The 26772-nt window shown below is 36.6% G+C and overlaps 1 protein-coding gene across 2 annotated transcripts in view; it reads left to right on the forward strand.

Annotated features, from left to right (window-relative positions):
* Positions 1-26772, forward strand: part of TAB3 (TGF-beta activated kinase 1 (MAP3K7) binding protein 3) — a 47386-nt gene that overhangs the window by 15058 nt on the left and 5556 nt on the right. The window contains exons 2-7 of one of the 2 annotated variants that reach the window (XM_068917061.1): positions 13956-14144; positions 17517-18648; positions 18829-18966; positions 22288-22448; positions 23969-24062; positions 24622-24705. In XM_068917061.1, coding sequence (XP_068773162.1) covers positions 14043-14144; positions 17517-18648; positions 18829-18966; positions 22288-22448; positions 23969-24062; positions 24622-24705 — 1711 coding nt within the window. In that variant the 5' untranslated portion in view covers positions 13956-14042. Of the gene's footprint in view, positions 1-13955; positions 14145-17516; positions 18967-22287; positions 22449-23968; positions 24063-24621; positions 24706-26772 lie in introns of both variants that reach the window. The other variant, XM_068917060.1, reaches the window with a different exon arrangement.

A 26772-nucleotide genomic window follows, 5' to 3' on the forward strand; every position in this document is an offset into this window, starting at 1 on the left:
TCTTAAAATAATGTTGACAGAAGCCGAATGTGACCTTAAAAGAAAAGAAACAGAATGGCAGAAACAAAAATCAAATTTTTAAGGCACTCTTCCTAAATAAACTTCACTCTAGAGATTGTATGACATCTGAACATGTACATGTAAGTGTCTGTGTATTTTAGTTGGCAGGTAGTGTTTTTATTTTAACATCTCTTTTCTCTTTCACTAGGAAATTGGTTACAGAATTCCTCATGTGTGACTGATTCATAGAGATATCAGCATTGTACTCTGTGATTTTTATATATGTGTATAAAAATACGCATGTGTATATTTTTATATATATATATATATGTGCATAAATACACAAGCATGTATGTTCCTATATACATACATACATACATATTCAGAAACATGAAAAGACCTGTTGTTGTGACAGCCTTATGTGTATTCCTGCAAATCTGTCAGGATATATCACAAAACAGACAGAGTCTGTGATGTGGTTTCTTATCACCAAATTCTCCTGGGACAATACAGAAGACAGGCATGCTGTATAACTTTCCGTAGTATTTTACAGCATTTAGTGGTGTCAGAGAATTGTAGTCAGTCAGGCAACCAGAGATTAGTTTTCAGAAAGAGAAATTCATGTTTTCCGGTGATGAGAGAGGGTTTGGTTCATATTTCTCTCTATTGTTCATTATCTTTTTTCACTGCTTTGTGCTAACTCCTGTCTGTTCCTTGTTTTGTGTGTCTGCTCCCTCCCTATTTCTGTCTTATTTTTTGTTCCCCTTTATATGCTCCTCTCCACTTCCCCCCTCTGTTTCCTCTGTGTAGAGTCATATGCTGCATTAGTCTTTTTGCACCACGGATCCTGAAAGGAGGTTTTCTTGTCCCCTCACTCAACTTAATTTCTTTCCAATCTAGGGTTTTTCTTCTAGTTATAAAAGGGCCGTGAGGAGAGGCCAGCAACAGTGTTGCACTAGTGTTAATGCTTCCCAGTACTATTTTCTTGTCTTACTGCTTTATATTCTGTCTCTCAACTGGTCTTCTCAGGCATAAGAGCTCTCCTCAGACTAGTGAATACAGGCAAATCTTTACTTTTACTTTTGGCACTATTGCCAGATGGGCCTCTGATAAACTTATAGAGGCATTTAAATTGAAGCTAATGTTATTTAGTAGCTCCTTTCATCTCTGCAGGTAGTTGAATGCTACTTTACAGGTATAAACATGTTTTCTGATCATTTGCTTATTGCTGCAGCAAAATTTTAGTGTTTAAGAGAATAGATGTGCTACAGCTGTTGTCTGCATCCTGTCCTATAGTACTCTTCCGAACATGTCTTTTTCAACAAAATAGAAATCTTGGGTACAGTCACTATATTTTAATATAGGCTATTTTGAAGGTTTGTCATATGAAAATTCTAGATGCTTATCAGAGAAATTCTATTAGTCTGGTTATTTATAACTTTTGTTTGTTACTATTGCATTGCTACTCTTAGACATCATAAACATCTTTCAGTGAGATTTCAGAAACAGGAAATGATGTTTGGCAATAATTTTGCATAGGTTTTCTGATTACTGCTCTCACCTTTTCTTCCTGTGTTGAGTTGTACAACTTAGGGATTAAATTTTCCATGTGATTCAGCACTTTTTTTTTTTTTGCTCTCTTTGGAAAAAGCACAAATAGAACCTTCCTAAATCTGTAAGAGTGTGTGAGGGGAAAATTAGTGTATTTTAAGGGAAAACTGTGCAATTGCAGGAAAGCTGTCTTTACATTCCGTATCTGAGTTTAATAGTGCTTGAATAGCACAAAATTTTTTTGCATTAGAACTGATACTAATGTGTAAGATATTTTCTTTTTGGAAAAGCAAAGGAACTGACTGTGTTGTCTGATAGTATTGTGATGAATTTAATGTCCCTTTAAATGTTTTTTGTTGCTTCTTCAAGTTACAGGGTATTTTTAAGCAGTTGTTATAGAACCTTTTTCTTCTCTTTCTGCTTTAAGAATGACTTAATTCAAATTAAGTGGAGCTTTTTTGGTAGCATAAACAAACTTTATTTTGGAAAGATTCTGTTACCGTTAATCACTGACCCAGTTACTAACTAATGGCGTGGTTGACCATAATGAGTCAATTTCAGTCTTGTAGTTCTCCCAGCTTAAGCTGACTCTGATAAGAACCATCAAACTTTTACTTCGTTGTGAAATAGTTTATTCTGAACTGCCCAGGTAAACTGAGTAACGAGCTAAAAATTCAAATGTTATACCCCTGAATGTGTGAAGTACAGCTGTGTGCCTTCTAGGAAGTGTGTGCAGTCTCAGAGGATTGACTTGATTACATTGCTTTTACTCAGCAAATGGACCATGATGTCTTTCGGATTTATTGATAGCAACTTGGTTGTCTGTTTAGAGGAAACGTTTTTATTAGGGAGAAGCCTGAATCAAAGGGAGGTGGTAAACAGAAGTGAGGATGTAGGCTGATTACATGAATAGCAATTTGAATGTGTAGCAGCGGATTTTGGGTGAGGTTCACTCTAAAATTGTATCAGTTTTATGTGGGAAGCCAGAAGCCAAATGACAGTTTCGTATTTTTTAAATCATGACTGTTGTCTTCAGTCTTTTTGAAACCTCTAGCTTCAGTGAATATTTAATACTGTGAACTCTTGCAAAAGTAATGACAGTGTCTCATGCTGCAGAAATCTGTTGCTGAAGGACTCACTGTGCTTTGCCCTGTGTAAATACATCTTGAAACAAACCCTGTTCTGAACATCTTACAAGCAAATTCAAAGTGTAGCAATGAATTGGTGATGTAGGAGCAAGAACTAATGCTGAAAATCACTTGTCTTGTGTAGGAGCTGTCAAACATCTTAGTTTGAAATGGTGTTTAATTCCTGTTAAGCTGATCAAGAGTGAAACTGGTGACCTACAAATAACACTCTCTCTGCAGCGATGCACTGAGGCATCTACTCTCCAAGAAATGTTAATGTTACACTTCTTAGATGGAAGCTTGCTTTATGGAACAGTTTGTGTATTGATAGTCCAGCGTTTTTGCAGTTTGTTAGCTAAGTTTTCTACAGAAGACAAGCCGTTTATAACAGACTGTTCTACAGAGAACTGTGTAGTCAAATCTAAGTAAGGCATATTAGTAAGACATATCAGTGACGAAACAGACTTCTAAACACTGACATTGCAATTTAAAATTCCAGCTTACTTCACACTTCCTACTCTTGTTGTGAGCAAGATGGATGTAAAAATAAGCCTCTGATACTTGTTCTGAGGAAGAGAGTATCCTGAAAGGGAAACAAAAGCAGAGCCAAACTGTTGTTTGGTAACGCTGTGGATGACGGAAGCACTGCATTATCATCTTGATAGTGAGAAAATAGAAAAGCTCTGCCTTCCTGTATACAGACTTTCAGCTAGGAATAGGTTATATCAAAAATAGCTGTGCCTGAGTCTCTTTTACCTGTGGAACTGTTGAATGAGAGTTGCTGGTTCTTCTCCAGCTATCTTTCTAGTATAAACCTTGGCTATTTGTAATTGTTAAACCTGGAAATATGAATAGGAGACTATATTTAAAAAAAAAAAAAAAAAAAGGAATGCTGAAGCTCATAATCTGTGGATTTGGAGATTATTCAAACGTACACCGTACAGTACGGGAAAAGGTCTACTATAGTATGGTACGTTCTTGGAAGGGGAAATGTATCGTTTCTGGCTCATTCTGCTTACCCCAAAATAATGCAACAGCTAAAAAGTCTTGCACCACTAAAATTGCCTTCAGCAGGGCCAATATTTGGAGTTTGTGAATTAGGAAATCTGTCAGTACACTGGTTCACTGCAGTGTTTTTCCTAGCTACAGCCTATATTTGCACTCAATCAGTATTTGTAGGTCATACATCCTGGCAAGAAAGCTAGTTCATAGTCCTCATAGCTTTGAGTACTGACATTTTAGTCTCTGTATTCTAACCCGATACTTGTGATAATCTCATGATTGTCTCCTTAGTATACAAATTCGTTTGAGCTTAGAACTTTTAATTTTAGTGGGTATTCTCCACCTGGAAGTTAGTCCTTGCTGCATAGTAGCATCATACCTGAACTGTCTCACTGTATTGAAAACTTCCTTCTGTAGTAACTCTGTTACATAGCTGCCTGTAATTGTTTTCTAGTTGCTTGGGGGATTGAGAGTTCCTTTTGAATAAATTCTTATTGAAGTATTTACTAGTCAAAAAAAGTAGAGGAATTACTGGCCAAGGACAACTTAGTCACTTGCCACAGAGAGTATCATTTTTCCAGAGCATCAATCTCATTATCATTCAGTTTTTAACATCTCCTGGTTTAATAACTTTAATTAAGTTATTAAAAGTAAACTTCAATTTCTGGAGATTTGACTTGCTTATAGGGTAGAGATGGTTTTCACTCCTTTTTTTTTTTTTTTTTTTTTTGCTTCCAAGCAATGGAATAAGAAAGTTCTTTTACTTTAAAATAATTGTCCTATCTTAAAGGACAGAAATTTAACCATGACCAGGCCATAGACTAGTGTGTGACTTGTTCTGAAGATGTTACGCTTTTGTGGAGAAATGCTTCTAACTCTTTTCCATCTGAGACTGGCAATCTGATGTCTCTGTCCCTGATGTTTCTGTTTAATCTGTGTAAATGCTAAACTGTTTATAGTGATCATGTGACTTCTTTTGATGGCTTCTATCTCTGATAGAAGAAGAAGAAGAACAATAAATAGATAACACTAGTCTGTTTAGATCTTGATGGCTCACAAAGATGGCAGACTGTAAGTGAAAGGGAGAAAAGCAAAGCAAATGCCAAAGCACAAGCGAGAAAAAATACATGCCTAAGAGGGAATAGTGACTTTTGAACGTTAACATGCTTCTGCTCAGACCACAAAAGAAGCCTTGTTATGCTTTAGTCCTATTTCTAGCCAGTGTCACTGTTGTGCCAAAAATGGATTTCCTCCATCCAGGTTTCTCTTGCTTCAGAATTGCCTGTTGGTTTTGTGTGATGAGTTCACTACATTGCATCATAATATTCCTCTTTTGTAGAATCTGTGAAAACAGTTTTCAAACATGGATAAAGTTGATCATTGCTTAAGTTTTTAAGCCAACAAATCAAAACAAGATAAGCAATTTCTTCATTGCTTTACACTCTCATTTTGTCAATGTGAGCGAGATCATAGTATTCTCTCCATCCTGGCTTTCCCAGCATGACTAACAACTGAAGATTTACAACTGAAAGAATAGACAGATACCTGTTTTTATCATCATTGTAGATGACTAATCATATGGTGCTCAAAGCAAAAAGCAGTATGTATGTTTTATGGGTTCAGTCTTGCTTTGCTTAAGTGGAAGTTTCCTTTGATTCTTTAAACTGTCAGAGACACTGAAATATCTTCTGTCACGATAATTGTAAAGTTGACGCTTCTTAGGAGTATGTTTTGGCAGTAACTGAGAGGGTTTAAAAGCCTTTTTTTAAAAGCTATTTTTTATCATTGTCTTAAAGAATAGATAAAAATGAGTTACGTTCTATTTCAATACTCTGAGCTGTTCTAGCCCATCAAATGATGTATCTATGTAACTCTGTTTTATGGTTAAATGACCATGGAAATTAAGCCAAGAATTGGCATGTGAGCTTTTAACTTCACTGTTAAAAGAGACCAACTGGTCAGCAGTGATAGCTTGTCAGCTTTATTTTTATAGTTTTATTTTGCTGTATAGCTCTTTACCATCTTTTCCATTGTCTTCCTACCCTCCAGGAGCTTTATGAATCTGCTGATGTTCTTATACAAGTTAATGAATGTTCGTTATAAGACAGTTTACCAAGCCATACAGTTGCGTTTTTAGTGATGTAGTCATTCCTTTCATAAAAGCGACAGCAGCAAGCTGAGCTCAACTTCAAACATTGACTGCTTTCCTTGTGCTTCGTTGCACTTAGTGTGTCTGTTGAACTGAAAAAAAAATCTCTACGTTCTGTTTTATATTTCTTTCCTACTCTGCTTCCAGGCTGTGAGGCGGCACACTCCAAAAGCTGTGGGATGTAGCAGCCTGTAAATAAAAAAGCTTCTGTAACAAATGGTCACTGTGATCTGTGAGGTGGGAGAGAAGTTCTTAGCTATATGTAATCCAAAAAATTATGGTAGCTGTACTGTGCGGGGGAAAGTAATTCTTGTTTTTTGTCATACATCATGTTTCAACAGTGTGACTATGTAACTGAAGACAGCTGTGAGGAAAAAAATGCTGTCCTGGCACTGTTGTAACAATTTAGTTTGCATTTCTGAGGTTTCAGATCTTCCAGTTAGCAAACCTTTTTAAAGGTGTCGTATTACCGCAGAAATGTTTGCCTTTCTCTGCAGCAGGAGCAATCCAGAGTTTAGCGGGATTGGTGTGAGTGTTCTAGCATTTATGATATGGATTGCTTTGTGGTTTTGTTTGTTTGAATGGTTAAATGAATGGAAACCTAATGTACAAAACTATTCTCTTTATTATTCCTGGTATTAGTGTGGTGTGATGAGTTTAAATCATTTACAGTGCAGTTTAGTAGTCCTACTGCATGCGTCTTTAGAACCACTACTGGCTTAAATTCAGAGGCTGCTCAAGGATTAGAGGTGAGATTACATGATTGCATCTGCAGCCAGGTCATATGTCAGGAATGTTTACAAGGCTATAATTGGGTGCAGATACTTAGTAAATAGTAGACTGGAGTGGGATGAGTGTTAATGACCATCTTTTTGCTTGCTTAGCTAATTCTTGATGTGAAAGAACTGTTGGAATCATCTTCAAATTTCATGATAGAAAGTGCTGCTCTTTAGCACTTTTTCTGTCATGTTTTTGCAGTCATGTTGAATGCAGACAAGTAATTATCCACCTCCCTTCAAGTACAGGAAGGGAATTGGGATGTGATCACCTAGCAATGTAGATTTCATTGGCCAAAATCATATTTATTTAGGTAAGAAATGAAAAATAGTAATACATTTTTCAATTCAGTGCTTTCTAAATCTGTCATCTGGGCTAATTCCTTTCCAGTCGTCTTGTGTATTAAAATTGGCATGCAGTGTATGGAGGGTATTCTAGTCTTCAGAGGCACGTAACCAATGTGACAAGGGAGATGAAGAAAATATGAGTAAAACCATACTAGTTGTATAGAACTGGCTGCCTTCACTACTTACAATCAGTGGGTCCTTCATAATTTTCAGAAGGAACTTATCGTAGAGAACGTTATTGTGTATGGGCCATGAGGAAGTGACCTGGAGTTTGGAGTACGGTTTCCTCAGTTCTGACCTTCTGCTGGTTGTGTATCTTCTGAGCTCAGCTGCCAGTCCGCTTTTTTGCGGTGCCACAACCGTGTTTTCTGTAATTTCAATATTGACCGCATTTGGCAAAATACCCTTTCTGATTTAGTGTGTTCATGCAACACCAGCTTAGGTTCTTTTGTTCTGAGTCTGCTTCAGAAGATGTGTGTGGTGGTGGGTGGTTAGGTTGTTTTTTGTTTCTTTCTTTTTATTAATGACTTTAACTGATCTATTGACAGACCTATGTTAAAAAAAGAAGGAAGCGTTGTTCCTGGTCCTGTATTCCTTTCCTCTCTTCACGCTTTTGCCTCCCCTTCCCCAGCACTCTGATAGTTGGCTGTGCACTGTCCAGGATATGCTTACTAAACTGGCAAAAGACTAGCCTGGCAAAAAAAGTGAAAACAAATTATTTTATTAATTTAGCAAGCTGAGTTAGCTTAGCTGAGTAGATTCGCGTGGGAAGAGGGTGGAGAGAGCGCTGTTCTGTCGTGGGCGAGTTGTAACTTACTACACCTGAAACTATGCTTTTTCATGCTGCTTCGTGTGCAGCAAGTTCTTGGAATCCTTGGAGGACTGTAGCCAAAGTTCTAGGCTGCTCTGGAGGCAGTGGAAGTTTACCAACATCTATTCTAGAAGTTAAATTGACAGCAGCCTCCCAAGCACTCTTTGCATATAGGTTAACTTCTTTCAAAAGACCACAGTGAATGCGTAGACTATTGAATAGTTTTCAATTCACGTGTGCGTGAATGTAAATAAAAACTTTGAAATTCTTTCCCTATAGGGCATTTTTTAGGGACTTACATCACAGTTTTTTGATTTCCAAATAATAATAAATGCTTCAGAATCATTGCTGAATTTGAGTGCTGAAGCTGAAAGAGGTGATGGTATTTTACCTTTATGAGTGGTGGAAAGCTTTTACCAGAAAATATTAACAGAAAATATTTCTTGTGCCCTAGGTTCTTAAGAAACGTACTTTTAGTACAAAGGCTGATCTTAACATCTTGAATATTTTTGTTTATGCTAAAGTAGTACAATAAAATCAATTTCAATATTGGAAAAATAACAGATTGCTGGGAAAATCTTTTATGTGCTCTGCCTGGTAAAGAAGAATACCATGGCTGAGTAGCTGTATTACTTTTTGGTTGGATTATTTCCAGAAATTTTGCACTTAGGAATCTTAAAAGGAAACAGTCATGAAAGATGAATGTACTAGTAGATGTTGTTAATAAGCAACTAATTTTTTCAATTATGAAAGATGTTTTAATCTATGTAAGAACATTTTTTACTTCTTAAGCGCTGTACGTACTGCTGTATACTTTAGAAATACTGCTTTTGTATAGAGCAAATCTAATAATGTTAGCTTTCTTGTGCTTGGAGTAAGAACACTCTGTGGCCTATAAGCTTTTCAGATTGGACCACCTTCCCCTCCCCTTCCCCCCCCCCCCCCCCCCCAAAGATGAAGGGAGTAACTTATTCTGTAGACCAACTTCAAGAAAAAAAGAGGAAAAAATGCAGTGACAGAATTGAAAACGTAATTTCGGGAATGTCATGACCATGGTTATGACTTGTCATCGTGACCAAACTGAGAGAAACAAATCATGGATAGAAATCATTTTGAGAAGATTGAATATGATTCATAATATGCGCTCACAGCCTTTTTCCATTTAATACACGTTTAAAAAAAAAGATTTTAAATGTCATTCAGATTCTTACAATTCAAAGTAAGAACTCTGGCTGTGTAGCCAGCTTAATGTTAGTTTAGCATGACTTTGAAAACAAAATATTTATTTCAGTAAAGTGATTACAAATGAGTCTTAAATGTTGATAATTCTTATTTCACTTAATACCATGTTTTTCTTTTGGACAAGATCTCATTTTTATTCGTACTGTAATTTTGGTGAAAATAAGTTCCCTGCACTTGTCCAGATTAATGAAACTGAGTTTCAGAATTCCATGTCTTTTGAATGTTATGTTTATTCGTTTCTGCACTCTTCAGTTCTGGTCTTCACTCGTTATTTAACATCACGATTTTCCCTCTATTCACTACCTGAAAAACAAGGAAAATTCTTGTTCGATAACAGTGTTCCAACTGTGTTCTTCCGTACAGTTCAGAACCAAGAATAAGGATCTTGGAATACTGGCATAAGTGCCACTGAAAAGTTTTATATCTGAATGCCAGTAGCAAATGATAAACAGGTACGAATTGTAAATTGCCAGATGATATTTAAACAGATAATAGATAGAGGTTACTGTTATGTGTTTGGATTATATAGCTGTTTATTGGATTTGCTACTTTATATTTATTGCAAATGAGTTTAGATGTCACTAAAATCAAAGTCACTTTTGCTCATCATTTTATCTGTTTACTGAATTGTATCTAATACTAATGTTATTTTGCATTCTGAAGATTCTATAATTAAGAAGCTGATGTTATTTTACTCTTTTATCCTCCTAAATTTCATGGTATTGGAAAGCTTGATGCTCAAGTTCCAGTGATGTTTAGGTAGAGGAGGGCATGCAGCTTTGCCAGGTTCCCCTGAACCCTTTTCTGCCCCTTCACTAAAAACTTGTCAGTTCAGCGCAGGTGTGTGTGGGAAGTGTCCTGTGAGTACTTAAGCAAAAATATTTCTATTGCATTTATGAATCTGAAGGCCATAAGTTGTCCTCAACGCTTTCATCAACAGTGTTGAACGAGGAGGAAATAACTAGATTGATTTAGAAATATTAGGTTGAGTTCATATGAATGCTATACAGTAAAGCTTCTTTTTATCTGTAAGTGGCAGCATGCATTTGACTGGAAGGCAGGACAATGCAATTTAAAAATGACATTTCTGTAGTACTCAGAGGAAAATTTGAGGTACTTCTCCTGATTCTACTTAAATCCATCCATATTTTCTCTTCCTGCTAATCACAAGCTTATTTAACTCTTTTAAGATGAAAGAATTTGTGTAAAAAGTTATAGAAGGAGGATACTTTTGAAGCGTTGACTTTTATAAACTGTTTTGTGCACTATTACCTATTTTTTTCCCTGTTGTTCCCTGACTACTTTCACTACTGTTATAAAACTCTGAACACTTTATGTTAAATTGATGTGACCTGAAAAGCTGTCTTCCAACTAACCTGTTTTTTGGAAATTTGTTCAGGAATCATTTTGGTTGTTGCATATGTTGTAATTGTGTAAACGCACACTAGTGCATAAGTCATAAAATTTCACGTAATACATATTTACCTAGTTTATTTTTCAATTGGTTATCATTACTGATGATTCCTGTATCTTTACTTTGGTGATTTATTTTTAAAAAAATCACTTTTCTACTGTCATTTTTCCTTCTGAATATATTTAAACACATTCTGTGGAGAGTGTCAAGACTATAGTATTTCCATTGTATTCATTCTTTCAGAAAAAGCTTATCAGTTGATCGAGGGGACTCCTGGCTCTGATTTGCTTTCTTAACTTACAAGGTATACAGATGACTTAAGGGAAAACTAAGTGTGAGATGCTCTTGCCGTGTACATACAACCTGTGCATAAAAAGGTTTGAAAAACTGTTTAGTGTAATTGTTTAGGACTCGAGTGATGCTTTGTGTAATCCTTAAGATTTACTGCTGACTCCCGAGATCATCTCTGTGTGTTAGTACAGCGGGACCAGTTCTCCAACAATATCCTGTAATGTTTTTGCCATTAGATCTCCTGTATACATGGCAATGTTAATTTATTATGTGCTTGTGAAATAGCTTTCAAAGTAGGATATTAGTATCTTCAGCTTGCTGTTGAAAATTACAGTTGAAGTGACTTGCTTTCGCTGTGCCTTTGGGTTGCTTTTTGATGTGTTCCGCTCTGTGACCTTGGTGTGATTGTAAGGCCTGTTGTGTAGTGCTCCTCACCCTGACCCCTTCGCCTGCACACGCCATGAGAGAAAAAAGCGTCAGAGGATTGCTTTCTTAGCTCTTGTGGCTCAGCAGGAACTCTGTCATCTAAGCATCTTAGCTGTGTGTCTGCACCGTGAAGTGAAGTTTTCTTGGCTTTCTGAACTCCTATAGCTTGTCCACCTTGTGCTGTGGAGCGATAAGGGAAGCAGGTGGTTGTATCCCAGCCAGTTGGGATCTGCTTTCGTGAAATATGTGGAGTCAGTTGTAGGCAGGTCAAGCAGAACAGGTAGATAAAACGTTGAAGAGCAGGTAGAGCAAAATGCTGGGGGTGGGGGGAGAGGGCTCCTGGATATGGCAGTAGTGAATTTTGTGCTATTGGGAGAAAAACATCAAACTTCCACAGCAAGGCAGCCGTGGAATCCAGGAATTCTGTGTTCCTGCTTCTCCTGATGATTATTTCATGTTTCTCCCAGACTTTTGAAGGTTATCTCTGTAACTGTAAAGGCTAGAAGCTTTAAATCTTTAAAATGAGAAATGAAATTTTTGGTCAGTTACCCATAATTCATGTCTAGAAGAGAATTCCGTGATAAAACTGATAGTTGATTATTTTGGTTCCTGCCAATAACTTCAGCAATGAGCATTACACCTATACTTACTTGCCACAAATATTCAAGATGTGTTGGAAAAACATTGAAGGAATGCTTAATTAGATTATAATAAAAGCTTTACAGAAATTTGTTGTATGGAGATCCATAATCTGTACAGTCTAGTCATTCATATTGCATTTGAACTTGCATTTGAACAGAGAAGCGATGAAAAAGCTTTTGCATATGCAAATACAATTATTAAAATTATTATCTTTTATTTCAGATACTGTCCTTATTATTCCATAGGGATTTTAAATTCAATTTCTTCAGGTGGGGAACTCTTCCATTATTGCACTTCATCCTCTGCCTCTTGGGAAAAGAAGAGAAACACGTAGAGCTTGATCGTAGTCAGTTTTGCTTTGAGAATTCTTGCCTTGTTCTGCCTTTTAGTAGAATGTTCGACCTGTGAGAAATCAGCCTAAACAAAGATGCCCTACTGGTAGTGTAGATACAAAGTTTCACGTAGCTAATACAGCCAGTGTATCCATTAAAAATGAATGGGGATCTGCAACATTATTGCAATAGGCAGAACTGCACAATGATTATACAGTGTAAATTTATTGCAGTATTTGTTAAATCACAGCAGGATACTATTTCACTGTTTCTTTAAACTTGTCTCATTTATTTGGGAAGGAGAGCAATGTGTCAGTTTTTAATACTGGAATGTATCAAATGTGACAGAGAGCAAACCCTTCCTGTGAGCATGCGTGTTATTTAATGAATGCAAATTTTAGTTAAGATATGTCCACGTATGAAGTAGCCGGGTCATAGAGTGAACTGCTATTTTACATTCTTTTTTTCCCTCTTTTCAAAGAAAGTAAGTAATATTTAGAGAGAGGTGACAAAAGGAAGGCCTGGGTATTGAATGTTCAACATAATTACAATAATTAAAAAACAAAACCCCACAAAACTGTACTTACCCTAAAGCTGACATTTTATAGTTCTTTGAAGGTGTATATTCTGCTTTCTTACCTGTGGAAACTAAGACAATTTCTTAAGAAGGATATTGTTGCATAAAGGTATGCATGTTTGTGATGATCTGTAGTATTGCTCTGGACTGCTGTTAGAAATTGCTGTAACAAGTTAAACCACTGACCCTTTTCACTGAGGATGAGGAAACATGACTTAAATGATATGAACAGGGGATTTGAGGTGGCTAATATGTTACTTGAATACCAATTCTGCTGGTTTATCTCTCATTTCCATTTTTGAAAGTAATGCTACATTTTCCTGAATTATGAATTCAATTGAGTATTAATGTTGGAACGGTCTCTGAAGCTTAGGCACGATAGATGTGTTGCAGGGACTGTGTTTTGCTGCTCACCTTCATGCAAAGTCTTTGTGAATCTCTACTTGGACTTTAGCTGTCTGTTGATTACTGCTGTGATGGTGTCACAGTGCGCAAAGTGTTTGCTTACTCGTACAGCATTTGTCTTATAGTGCTCCTTGGCATTAAATTTTGGATAATATCTTCATGCGATTGAGTACAAGAATCCTGAAATGGAAAGAGTTTAGGGTTTTTTTGTTTTATTTTTTTTCTCATTAATCCTCTTAGTAGGAATATAGTAGATGCCTTACAAAAATTCTAAATAGATGCTTATCATAATCCTAATAATGACTTTTTGAAGTTTGTTGAGCACTTTTTCCTGTTGTGTTTCACAGAAATTGCTTCCAACTTTTGAAATTTGTAATGATACAAAGAGCAAAGGGTTTAAGCTCCACTACTAGAAGAATATTCTTGAATATTTGTGCTGCCTAGCTTTCTAGCCTGTTATTTGGGGCATACTGTAAATAACAAAGGTCTGTGTGTTTCATGGTAACTCCAGACTTTTCTACCGACTGTTTGGAATTTCCCTGTGGGTAAATTTTTGACAGTTCCTTTTATGCAGGTCAGATTAATTTAAGTCATGCCTGCATGGTACCGCAATGGGACTGTGTAAAGATGTTAGCTAGCATGTTCCAGTGAAATGCCATGTAGGCATACCTGTGGTAGGTTAAGTCTTTAGGGATTATAATTTGAGACTCGATGATTTCCACTCATGCATTTAAGCCATTGTCTCTCTTGATAAGTGGATCTAGAAATGTAATGCGATCATCCGTTCACACGTGCCGTTTTTGAGTGAAGAAAAATGTTTGTGTTTGCGTAAAAATAACTGATTTTGTTTTCTCACTTACAGAAAATGCCAGAAGCATCAGAAGATCATAATCATTGGAAGGCCTATTGACTTCCGTTTTTTGATAATCTGGAACATCATCAATCTGGCATGGCGCAGGGCAGTCAACAACTTGATGTGCAGGTACTCCATGATCTCCGGCAACGTTTCCCTGAGATTCCTGAAGGGGTGGTGTCTCAGTGCATGCTTCAGGTATGTTGAAGAGTTTAAAAAAGTCTTAAGAATCTATGTAGTTTTATGTTTGTAGTATGAAGACTCTTTAGTAGTCTATTTGGAGGACAGATTGTTTTCATTTTTCTAGCTTTGTTTTTGATGTGGTTATTCTTTGTATTTTATTTCTAAAGGGGGAAATGCTCCACCGCTTACATTTTAGGTCCTATCTTATGTACAAGAACTTTATCATTCCTCACTACTTCTTTCTTACTTCTCTGAATTTGTTTGTTTGTTTATTTTTTCTCTTTTGATTGTTCATCCTTGGCTATGTGACCTTAAACTGCACGCATGCAGGGAATAAGGAGAGTGGCTAATGGAGTAGTTATTGCTGATGGCTAGGTAAAGAACGTATGTGTACTCGAAGAAATTTTAGCAGACAGTGACGACTTCTTCCCAGATGAGGAACTGGCTTTACCTAGAAATTTAAAAATATTTTGTCTTCATGGCCATCTTCAATACCACAGCTGCCCAAATGATTATTTTACTTCTGTGTTTTCAAGTCAGGTGGCAGTTTTTTTTGTTTTTTTTTTTTTTCCATTTCTCACTTCCACCTTCATTTAAAACCATAAATCAGAGGGGATAATAGTGTGGTCACACATAATTGTTTTTCAAGGTAGCGATGATCTGGTAACGTCTTCTGTAAATGGAAAAATTCAGGAGTGCAGTACAGGCATGTAAGATCTGGCTTGGTCTTGTTTGACAGTGGATCTGGTGGAAATTAATGTGATCAACTCTACTTTGTGCGAAAGCAGCTAAGTTGTATTTTATCTTACCTGTTCCTGGCAAAGAATAGACGTACTTGCAACTTGCAGTGCTGCCCGTGTGAAACTGAGAACTGACTTTTAAGTGCTTCGCTACGTAGTTACAGCAATAGTTATGCATGTGTTATCTTCTAAACCATATGAAAGAGCTATGAATTACTTTCAGACAAGAATGTAAAGGTGGAAAGCCCTGTAATGCAAAGCTTTTCTTATCCTCACGTAGTCATTTCTTCTGTACTGTAAAGCCGATGATCCTTTCAATTAACTATGTTGAAGTCAGATATCTTTAAATTGCTAAAATTAAAAAAGCTCTGGTGCTGCAGAGGCTTGTGGTATTCAGATTGTATATGATATTCTGGATAGCTAGTTAACATTGCATTGCAAAATTTTGTCTTTTCTGAAGTATAAAAGAAGTTTCCAAGACCATTTGATATATATGTTAAGGTAGCTGAGCCAGTTTCCATTGCTTAACCTATAGATGTAACCTACTTGCTGTAGATTTACACCAATATGAATTTTGGATCCATCAAAAGTGGAGGGTCCTTCGATACAGAAAACATGTTCCGTATCCTTTGAGAAAATTAGGTTGGCACTTCTCCTGACTACATTCTGACTTCCTCCACCTGATGAAGTGACCTAAGGACACTGAGGGTTCTTTATGAAGTCCTGTTTAGGTGGCAAGTGGCTGGTGGCAACAATTAGTTAGCTTTTTCATGACTGCTGATGGCAACAATTAGTTAGCTTTTTCATGACAGCTGTTCTTGACACTGTGATGCTGGTTATTATTACAAGGTCTGATTCCCAAAAGTTCTGTTTTTGAATCTTTACATGGTACTTCCAGACATTCCCATTGACCATTGGGGTCTAGAAGGGGAGTTTGACATGAGGAGGAGGTAGGCAGGGTGAAGTATCCACAGAATGAGAGCTGTATTTAAGTCCTGGACTCTTTTCTCCTCTGTCGTATTTGCTAGTAAGTCTTCATCTGAGAAGATGCTGAATATCTATGTTAGTTTGATGCTGAAACCATGAGAAGTTTTGACGGTCATCTTCACTTTAATATTGAAGACTCACTAGATATAACTCCTTAAGAAAAGAAAGTTAACTGTGACTTTTCAACCGACAGGATATGATGCTGAAAATTATATTACAAGGCCGCATGAGTGTGAAAGCATATACATTCTTTGTACAGTGTTTTCACTTATATTTTAAAAGTTGTCATTATTAATACATATTTTAGACCCTAAGAGGGATGTGTGTGTCATTCATTGTGTGTGTGTGTGTGTGTACACACACACACGTTTGTTCTGGTAGGATGCTGCGGTATGTCACAGACTGGCGTCTTAGATTAAATGTAACCAAGTTCAGGAGTTGAGGGCCGGAAGTATTTGAATTTGACTTAAACTGACTTTGAAAGTTTTACTTTAATTACTATTTGAATTCAAGGCTGAACCACAGCTGGTGGTTGAATTCGATCAGTTATATAAAAACTTATTAAAAAAAATAAAATTCACAATCTGGAATGCTTTCCAGTGATTTTAATTTTTTTTTTGGGGGGGGGGGGCGGGGCAAAGCTATCATTACAGTAGCTGTACCTAGTCTTGTTAAAAGAACTAATGTAGGTAGAGAGGGGAAGGAAGGAAAGGGAGTTTTCCCTTTATATTTGGTTTGATTGATAGTATAATGTCTGTATCGTTTCAGCTGCTGGCACCACAGAACAAATCAAATCCTTATGGGGTTATTTGGTTTGCTCACTGATGTAAGAATATACCTTTTTTTTTAGCCTTGAGTCTGAAATTCTTTAAGTTGAAATGACATCATAGTTGTAAAGGGCTTTAGGAATTACCAGTACGTATTCAAGCAACTGCTTATTCTCACATCATGTACTTGATTTAAAGGCACTAAATTCTGTACTAACAAGAGAAGCTGATTTTAAATGTTTGGGTTTTTAAACTTTCAGGTAAAGAGTAAATACTCAGGTAAATGGTAAAATACAAGTAAAAACAGTAAACAAACAGCAAAATGAATTGGTTCTAAATTCTGTAAATGATACTAAAGAAGAAAGGAAGAAATCATGTAAAATTAGATTAAAAAACCAAATTGAGTTACTTCTTTCAAACAAAAATCAAAGCAGAAGTTGTTGAATTAATTCCTGCTATTTGTTAAATCAGTTTATAATTTTGTTTGCAGACTCTGGAGAGTCCAATTTTGATCTAATTTAATTTGATTTGTGTTGTTATTAGAAATAGCTAACTATACATACCTCCTCTTTGCAGAAGATGTCAAGAGTTCTAACTATTAGTAAAGCTGCTTTCTCCTAACATATACTTTACAGATGTGTGTGTCATACTGTAGCTAGTGTTGCCATAGCATTTCACTGCAGGCAACAGGCACTGTGTACTACTTGCGTACTAGTAGGTGTTATCTTTAATGTATTTCAGAATTCATGGTTGTCACCTACAGAGAAGTGTTATCTCGAGTTGTGTTGAAGCTAGGCTTGAAAGCAGCTTCAGTTGAATGTTTGTTGAATACTGTGACCAGTGGATGTTTCTCCTATAATTTGATGATAATAGATGTCCGTTCTTACTCCTAGAACAACAACAACCTAGATGCCTGTTGTCGAGCCCTTGCGCAGGAGAGCAACAAATACTTATATATGGAGTACCATAGCCCTGATGACACCAGAATGAATAGAAATAGCCTTTTGCACATTAATCTGGGTATTCATCCTCATACGAGCTATCATGCAGGGGATGGAGCTCAACTTAATGGTGGTCGTACACTGGTACATAGTTCAAGTGATGGACATATTGATCCGCAACGCACAGCAGGTAAACAGCTGATATGCTTAGTTCAAGAACCACATTCTGCTCCCGCCGTTGTGGCAGCTTCTCCTAATTACAATCCATTTTTCATGAATGACCAGAATAGAAATGCAGCTACTCCTCTTCCACAGCCACCTCCACAGCCATCTTCCATACAACCAGGAATGAACACGTCTGCTATGCAAGGCCCTCCTCCTACGTATATGCACATACCTCGATACAGTACAAATCCCATTACTGTTACAGTATCACAAAACCTCCCCTCTGGACAAAGTGTACCCAGAGCTCTACAAATTCTTCCACAGATTCCAAGCAATCTTTATGGGACTCCCGGCTCTATTTATATAAGACAAACATCTCAAAGTTCTTCAGGACGACAGACTCCTCAGAATACACAGTGGCATTCATCGCCACAGGGCCCAGTTCCGCATTATACTCCACGTCCTCTACCTGTGTATCCACATCAACAGAATTATCAACCTTCTCAGTATTCTCCTAAACAACCCCAGATCCCTCAGTCAGCTTTTCGATCACCACCGGCATCCCAGTGTCCCTCTCCTTTTGGCTCTCCTCAGCACCAAGTTCAACCCCCTCAGTTGGGTCCTCAGAGTTCACATGTTTTCATGCCGCCTAGTCCTTCAACTGTCCCACCCCACCCATATCAGCAAGCATCCCAGACTTATCAAAAACAAGGTGGTCACTCTGTGTCGTATCTTCCTTATGCTGGGCCTAGTTTATCCAAAGGTTCCATGAATAAAATAGAAATTACAGTTGAGCCACCACAAAGACCTGGGACTGCAATGAATAGAAGTCCTTCACCAATAAGTAATCAACCATCTCAGCGAAACCAGCACCCGCTGTATGCAGCCACTACTCCTCCTTCAAGCTCTCCATCAAGAGGTATGTCGGGTCAACCTAAACCTCCATTTAGTGTTAATCCAGTATATATTACCTACACTCAACCAACTGGACCTACAGGTGCACCAACACAGTCTCCTCGGGTAATGGTATCTCAGCCAAATCCAACCATTTTTAAAATCACAGTAGGTCGAGCACCAACTGAGAATCTTTTAAATTTAGTGGACCAAGAAGAGCGTTCTGCAGCACCAGAGCCTATTCAGCCTATTTCTGTAATCCCAGGATCTGGAGGAGAAAAAGGAAGCCATAAATATCAGAGAAGTTCTAGTTCTGGATCAGATGACTATGCTTACACTCAAGGTAAATATTTTACCATGCCAATTGTATTACTATAAAATGCATTTTCAGCTTGATTTTGCTACTTAATGAGTGGGAAATATTGAACTTGTACAGAGAAGAATACAAATCACTTGCACTAAAAATCATCTAATGACAGATCATTCTATTTTTATATTATTCTATTAAATTATAATATTCTATTTTTGTATATTATCGTACTGAATCTCGGTCTAGTACATACAGAATTTCTGAGGTTCTTAAAGTTGTCATGCTTTTGACATATGGTGAATTTCTTAAAAGAGAATACTGCAACTAACAAAATAGGTGCTTTGTTTATATATCAAATGTTCAGTTTGTTAATTCTGCATTTAAGATGTAAATGTAAGTGTGGATTTTATTATTTCTAGTTCGAATAACCTTGACTGCAGTACATTTATTTGCATGGTGCTTGGGTGTTATATAAAACCTGAAGCAGTGTAAATTTTGAAAGGAACTGGAACTTGATTTATTTGGCTTAGACTGAAGAGCATTAAGTGAAAAAGGACAGAGAGGCAGACTGCAGTTAAAATTACACTGCATGTCAATACAAATCATATGTTTGTTTTGAAAGGAATTAAAATAATTATTTTGAAGAATTTGATTAAAAAAAAAAAAAAACAAAAGTTTCTTCTTCCCCTTACAGTTTTCAAAGAGGATGGGGAGCTTGCCAGACAGATCTTAGGAAGTGTGTTCTGTTGCATACGGACGGAAAATAGTTTTAATGCCACCTATAAATTAAATAATATAGTCAAAAAGAAAAACAAGGAGTGATGAGATGTAACCTTTAGGTGAAAACTGCTTTTCTCAAAGTAATCTATTTTATAACTTTGAAATGTTTAAAACGGAGTGAATTAGTCAGTCTGCAAGCATTCAAACAAATCAGCTGGGGTAATGACAGGACGCTAATCAGCAGCAGTTACCTAAAGAATGTGCTTTGTTTCTAGATTTGTGTTAGGAAAGGAGAGTGTATTCTTCCTCCACTGCTCCTTCTATTCTTCCTTTCACCTTAGAGTTGAAATCATAGTTATTCTGCCCCGTACTTCTTGATTTCTCATTTCACCTTGTGTCTTTGGGGCTATTTTAACTCATCAACAGAAGAGCTACTCTGTACCTGATAGACCAAATTAGAAGAAATGGTGTTTAGAGAGAGCGCTAATAGGTCTGTACCTCCTTGGCCATATATTTTCTTTGATAATGTTCCTATTACAACTTCATTAAAGATTTTATTTAAGAAAATCGTAAGTAGCTTCACATAATTGAGAAAAATATATTATGATTGTAGAATTGTGATTTTGTTTTTGTGTCTCTGTCTAGATTTTTGTGTTTGGGAAAAAAAAAAAAAAGAAAGTCAGCATGTGCTTTTGGGGACATGATGTTGTGGTAATACCACAACTGGAGCTCTGTTAGCCTTTGCTATTGCTGCACTGTAAGCTTCTAATAGAAATAAACCGTAGAAGAATAAATGTTATATTTTCTGCTACCACAAAAGAGGTCTAAAAAAAAAGAGAATTTTTTAAGAGTTTAATATAGGAAAAAAGTGCATTTATCTTTCTTCTAAAAACGAACCATTGTGAACGTATTACCAATAATCAGTTCTGGTTTCTGAGCTTAGAGTGTTTCTTTGTAGCATGGTTCACCTTTGAGTTGTGCTACGATACAATGCCAAGCTGTAATAAAGTCATATCAGGTGTTAAATTGGAGGACCCATGCTAAGACAGGGTTTGATAGTAATAATGAAAATTTATACAGCCGGATATCTGAACTTTTTTTCTTTTAATTCTGTGATCTCTCAAACTCCACTTGAACGATTTAGACAATTTTAAAAGGCAGAGGTTTTGTTCAGTAATACTGAAACCTGTGTTATAACAACATCTGATGTTATTCGTTGGTAAGATTGTCAGTAGTTATTCTTTGGCCATGAATTGGTGGTTGCATACAAAATCCAAAGTATAGTGTTATTGTTTTACAAAGAATAGTGATATCTGATGAAAACATTGTCATTTTCATGCCCCTGACTGTTTTTCATCCTCCCCCAGTAAGCTGTGTCAGGTAGTTGTTTATTTCTCTAGCTTTTCTTTTTTTCATGCTAGTATACAAGTATCCTTGCAATATTTTGTGGTTTTACTTTGCCTGTGTTGGATGGAGGTGAAGAAAACGAGAGGTGCTTGCAGGTGGTTTGTATGAAATAGCAGTTTGCAGGTTCTACTGTGTCTTCGTTTATTTAATATTCTCCCTTGTCAGCGTGAACTTGAGAACAGTTTGCTGGCAAGATCATCATATGGGCAGTCTGCTTATCTGAATACCTATGGAAGTCCCTATTCTTTTTCTCTGTCCCAGTAGACTTTCATCAGGAAAAACAGGTAGATCAGAAAGTGCTAAGCGTTAACTAAATAACTTGGACAATTTTGGCATAGTTATGAAATAGTGAGAAATACACTTCCTGCAAAGACTGAGTATTATTTGCTAGCTAATCGGAATTCTTTCTTTGGCTGTTTGGCTGCCCTGGGAGCCCAACATGAGCTTGTAACTGAGAGTTTTGAATTTCCATACCATGACAAAAATATCAGAAAATTATTCATTGACAGCAGGGAGAGGTTAGAGGACAGTGAGTCAACATTACTGTAGAATTAAAGATCCTGAAAGACCTGAGCTCCTCCCACTTTTTTCCCCCTGTTTTTCTGGAAATCTCGTCACTGAAATGTTTTATGGAAGTTCTGTGGTTTTGCCTTTGAGTGCTGGTGAGTTGATAGTATTGAATATTCAAGTACTTTCTGCAAAGCTACGAGTACTTAAAGACGTTATTGCATAATCTCTAATAGCAGTGAAAAAGCCAACTCAGGACTGGCTTTCTGGCCGACATCTTACAGCTAGTTTGTCAGATGCTGTTAAACAGCAACTCTGAAGTGTGTGTTATCTTTTGATCTTACCTCTGGTATTTGTTTTTCACAGTACGGTGTTGGTATAATTAGATTGCTATTTCATCCTGAGCAGCTCTCTCCTCATGCAGGTGCCTTTGTATTTTTGAAACGAGAAAGACCAAATACAAAAAAGGAAGCATTGACTGAAATGGCAATATCAAGTTCAAGTTACTGGAACATGTGTTTTTTATTCTGGAATAACTTTCTTCTAAAATTACAGTTCATCTAGCATGAAATCATCTTCACACTGATATTTGAATGCATGTTCATGATCACTTTTTTTCCCCCCAGAAAGGTCACTCATGAATCTTAGACATAAGCTAACAGTTCAGTTTTCCAGGTTTTTATGTTTTAGTAACTATTTCTTCCATATAAAACATGTTAGCCTTGCTGTTACATCAGCGAGCAAGGATGGAGAGATTAGCAAAAGAACTGAAGCTTGAGAAAGAAGAGCTTGAACGTCTGAAAGCTGAAGTCAATGGTATGGAGCATGATCTAATGCAGAGGCGACTTCGAAGAGTTAGCTGTACAACTGCAATTCCAACAGTAAGCAATTTGTTAGTATTTTAATTCAAGATGCAAATTTATTTCTTATGCTTTCATGAACTAGAGTATATTAGGCAAAATATTTTGGGGTTTAAAATCTTCAGTATTTGGGAATGATTTTTCTGTGAGTTCTTTGCTTGTAATAAGCCAGTTATAATTTAAGAAACATAATTTAAGATAAGTGTTCAGCTTTTTTAATGTTCACAACAGAATTTCTGAGACGTGTATGCATTTGCTCTTCTGGGCCACAGAACTGAATTATAGTTACTTTCCTCACAACATATAAAAGTGTACATATGAAAAAAAAGTCTAGTAAAAGAGCCTGAGCCATATAGAGCTTGGGTGTTCATGCAGCAGACATTCACATTTTTTGAAAAAATATTGCATTGTGTCAAGGTAATTTGCTGTGTGAGTAGTTCTGCGTCTCTTAGACGTTCCTCTTTCCTTGTGATATATGTTTAATGTGACAAGTAACTTCTCCATGGCAACATTGGCTCAAAAAGTTGTCATCTCTCTCTCTCCTTTTTTCCCCTGTTACATCTCCCTATCTCTGTAACGTCCCCCTACAAGGGACTCTAGCAAGGGCATCTATATGGCTCTGCAGCGATCCTGAAAAGACAGCTTATTTGACCAAAAACTAACTTCCACTGTGCAGTTTTTAGCCAGATCCATTCAGTCTTGTTCACTGTGTTGACATAAGCAGTGGGGACAGATGTGGGATGGAAAGGATGGTAAGGGTTGTTGGCTGCTTAAGTAGAGTTACTGCTGTATGTCTCACCCATCCCAGGTATTTAGGGCAGCATTTGTCAGGTATGTTCTATGATGTTGGGGTGCATCCTAAGATAGGATGTTAAGAGTTATTTCTCTATCTACGTTAATATTTGCTGCTGCTAGCAATAAGATCATTTTGTATCCCAGTAACCTAGACTTTCTTAATGATAAGTAAATATTTAGACTTACGTAGCTGATCCTTCTTGTAAGCATAATTATTGTCACGCAGCATTAAATGATTTACAGATACTGGGCTAGAAGTTCTGGTATACAGGAGCTCCTTGAAGTGATGGGAAGAAATTGGCTGCTAACTTTATTCAGTTATAATCAAATGATGCATTTAATGAGAACTGTAGTTCATTTTTTGTTTCCTGATAATCTTAAAGCAAACTTCTGGAGCAGCAGTCATCAATTCATACAGATTCTTATATTTCTGCACTTTGTCTGTAGTGGTAGTGCTAGGTGTGTAATAAACGTAGACACAACTGTGTCTTTTTACTAATGAATTTTACTATTACCTGATTTGTGCTTTGTTGTTGTTGTTTCCCCCTCACTTTCTCAAATGCCCGTGGAAGATGCTCTTTTTTTTGAAGGGAAGAAATTGGGACAGGGGATATAGCGTAATTGTGGATATTTTATTTGGCAGTTTGGCCTAATAAAGGAATTAACATAGACACAGCATTGCTATATCTGTGTTGCATATGATGCTGACTTTCCTACAATTGCTATTTTGGGTCGTTTCTTCCTAGCCTGAGGAAATGACCAGATTGAGAAGCCTCAACAGACAGCTCCAGATAAATGTTGACTGTACGCTGAAAGAAGTTGACCTCCTTCAATCTAGAGGTATAGACTTCATTGTTTTTGCAAAGCACAGTTTAAACACAGTACATGATTTAAAAAGAATAGTCCAAGAACAGTATCCATATTTAAGCAAAATTGAATTTTATCAATATCAACTTATTACTAAAAGATTTCTTTTTCAGTTACAACCTGATAACCTTGACTTGCTAACATTTTTGTTGGCAAAGTTAAAATATTTGTAAATGGTGGCTTAAAAGTAACTTTGTCAAGACTGTTGAGTCTAAAATACTACTTAGTAAAGATTCTTTTACTAGAGTCTTTAATCTGTCACGGACAAAAGCAACTGACAGAGCAACGCAGCCCAGAGGTATAGGTTGCAACCAAGAAGTTGGCAGATGAAAATCTACTTAAATCCTCTATTCTTGTGACAGAAAATGACACACACAATCAAGATAGAATACAAATGTATAATCCCCCTTTTTTACCAAGAATGTGTCTTACAAAAGGATTTGCATTCTCACATGTTTCTAAAGCAATACAGAGCGTTGAATTATCTTTTGAATTATGCTTCCTTACTTTTCTTCTGTTACTTTTCTGACAGGGAACTTTGACCCAAAAGCTGCATGCAACTTCTACGATAACATAGAGCCTGGTCCTGTTGTGCCACCAAAGCCATGTAAAAAAGGTAGGTCAGCAAACAAGCATCAAGTTGCCAAGTCTGCATTCAGAAAGTTTGTTTTAATATGAATAATAAGAATTAAAACTCTGTGGTGACAGGAAACATTTCATTTTGATTATTATATCTGTATATAAATGAAAACAGATAATTTTGATATAACAACAGTAATCCTATCTGCAGCTTATTTTCTGTCAGGATGTTTGAAATGAATTTTCTGATAATATGTTCTTTGAAATAATGTTGTTCATTATTAGAAATAGAGTTGAAAGTATACAAACCTCTTACACTTTATCTTGAGCTTTCTAATTGCATTTTTTTTGTTAAATACTTTGATTAAAAGTTCTACGTTAGGAGTTTTTCAGCTGCCTTCTAATATATTTTGTTGCGATTTTATAATTTAAAATTTGGGATGAATTGGTAACAGAAGCTTTAATTATATCTTAATTTGCCCGGTCGTGTTTTAGCTATTTTGTATGCAAAATGTGAATTTCGCAGTACCCCTGAAGTTTTTTAGTGTAGGAAGAACCTCAGACATTTTAGACCTAAGACAGTACATTTCCACACTGACGATGTGGGCCATTCAGAAATAGTGGAAGATGCATCTAAAGTGATATCAGTGTCCCACCTTTACAAGCTTTTTTTTTTTTTTTTCTTTTGATTTTCTGTGCTACTTGTAAAGTCTCTAGGATTCATATCCAGCTTAAGACACTTAAGCTATATGTGTGCTCAGGAGCTAAGTACTTTTGTTCAGTGAACGCTTAGTCAGTACAGCCTACAGTGATTCAATTCACCCTAACGTGGACACCTGGTGGCTGCACAGCTCAATAGCTCTCTGGACTCTGCTACATTTAGGGGTCATTTTGGAGCAGTCCTACTTTTTGTTTCAGGTATTTTGGACCCAGTTCTTTTTTCCTTTTAGTTTCTAAAGTCTGTTGAAAGAATTACTTTCAAATGCTAGTAAATATTTTTAAATAGTTTATATCTTTTTACTGAAATAGCCACTGTTGGATCCTGTGCTTCTAATGCAGAGAAGACAGTGGTCTCTTCTTTGTAAAATTTTGTGTGATAAGATTTATAGTATAGTGTCTTCTCTTACTGTAACTATCTAGTACTAAAGTTGTTAGTGGAAAAACTGCTCTGATAACAGTAGTCATGTACTCTGTTCGAAAAATCCAAATATTGTAAATAAATTCTGGTAAGTACTTCTCAAAGGTTTTGGAAACTGAATTTTGATTACATTTAAATAAATATTTTTCCCCTCTCATCTGAAGCCAGTGTTTCTCTGTTTGATTTTTCTGAAATAATATATGGAAATTGATAAGAAAAAAGAAGGCCCAGAACTGCTGTTCTTTCTACTTAGTATTAAAAAAAAAAAATTAGATGCGTTTCCTGCACAAGTGATAGTGTCCAGGAAAGGCAGTAGCATCAGGTGAGCAGGAGCAGTGGCATGAAGGCAGATGCATCCTGGATTCATGTTAAATTGCAGTGGTCATGTGGTAGGTTTAAGGCACTGCTACTTAATGATGTTTGAAGAGATTCTCCTAGTTACATTAGTCTATTAAATTTATTATTTCAGAGCAAGAAATAGTTGCAAGACTTACATGAAACAAGTGGGTTTATTGTCAATTAGAAAGACAGTGCCTTGTGAGCTTTTAAGAGTAGCTTCCAGGTTTTGTCTGTCAGCTTACTAGCGGTCAGTTTTAGGGCTGGTAGTATACTGTATCTTGTTTTGGTCTTTTAACAGGGAATCTTCAAATTCATTTTTTCTTAGAAAATTCAATTTCCTTAATATTCAACTATTGAAAGCAGGTGTGGGCAAACAAAGGTTTGTTCTGTGCTGCACGGTGGGGTAGTCAAGGTGAATGCAAACCTGTGCCTCCACTTTTTGCTCACTTAGGAATCTGTTTAGTCTAGGTCAAGAGCTACGCTAATGTGACTGCACAGCTTCTAGACTACAGGTGGCTTACATCTAAGCAAGGAGGTTCCATTTTTGTTGTGTATGTCTGTGAAGACAAACCTCACTGTTATTTGTGCTAACTTTGTCATCAGCCATCTGTTAGATGTCCGAGGAGA

This window comes from Struthio camelus, chromosome 1 (genome assembly GCF_040807025.1).
Source record: "Struthio camelus isolate bStrCam1 chromosome 1, bStrCam1.hap1, whole genome shotgun sequence".
NCBI lineage: Eukaryota > Metazoa > Chordata > Aves > Struthioniformes > Struthionidae > Struthio > Struthio camelus.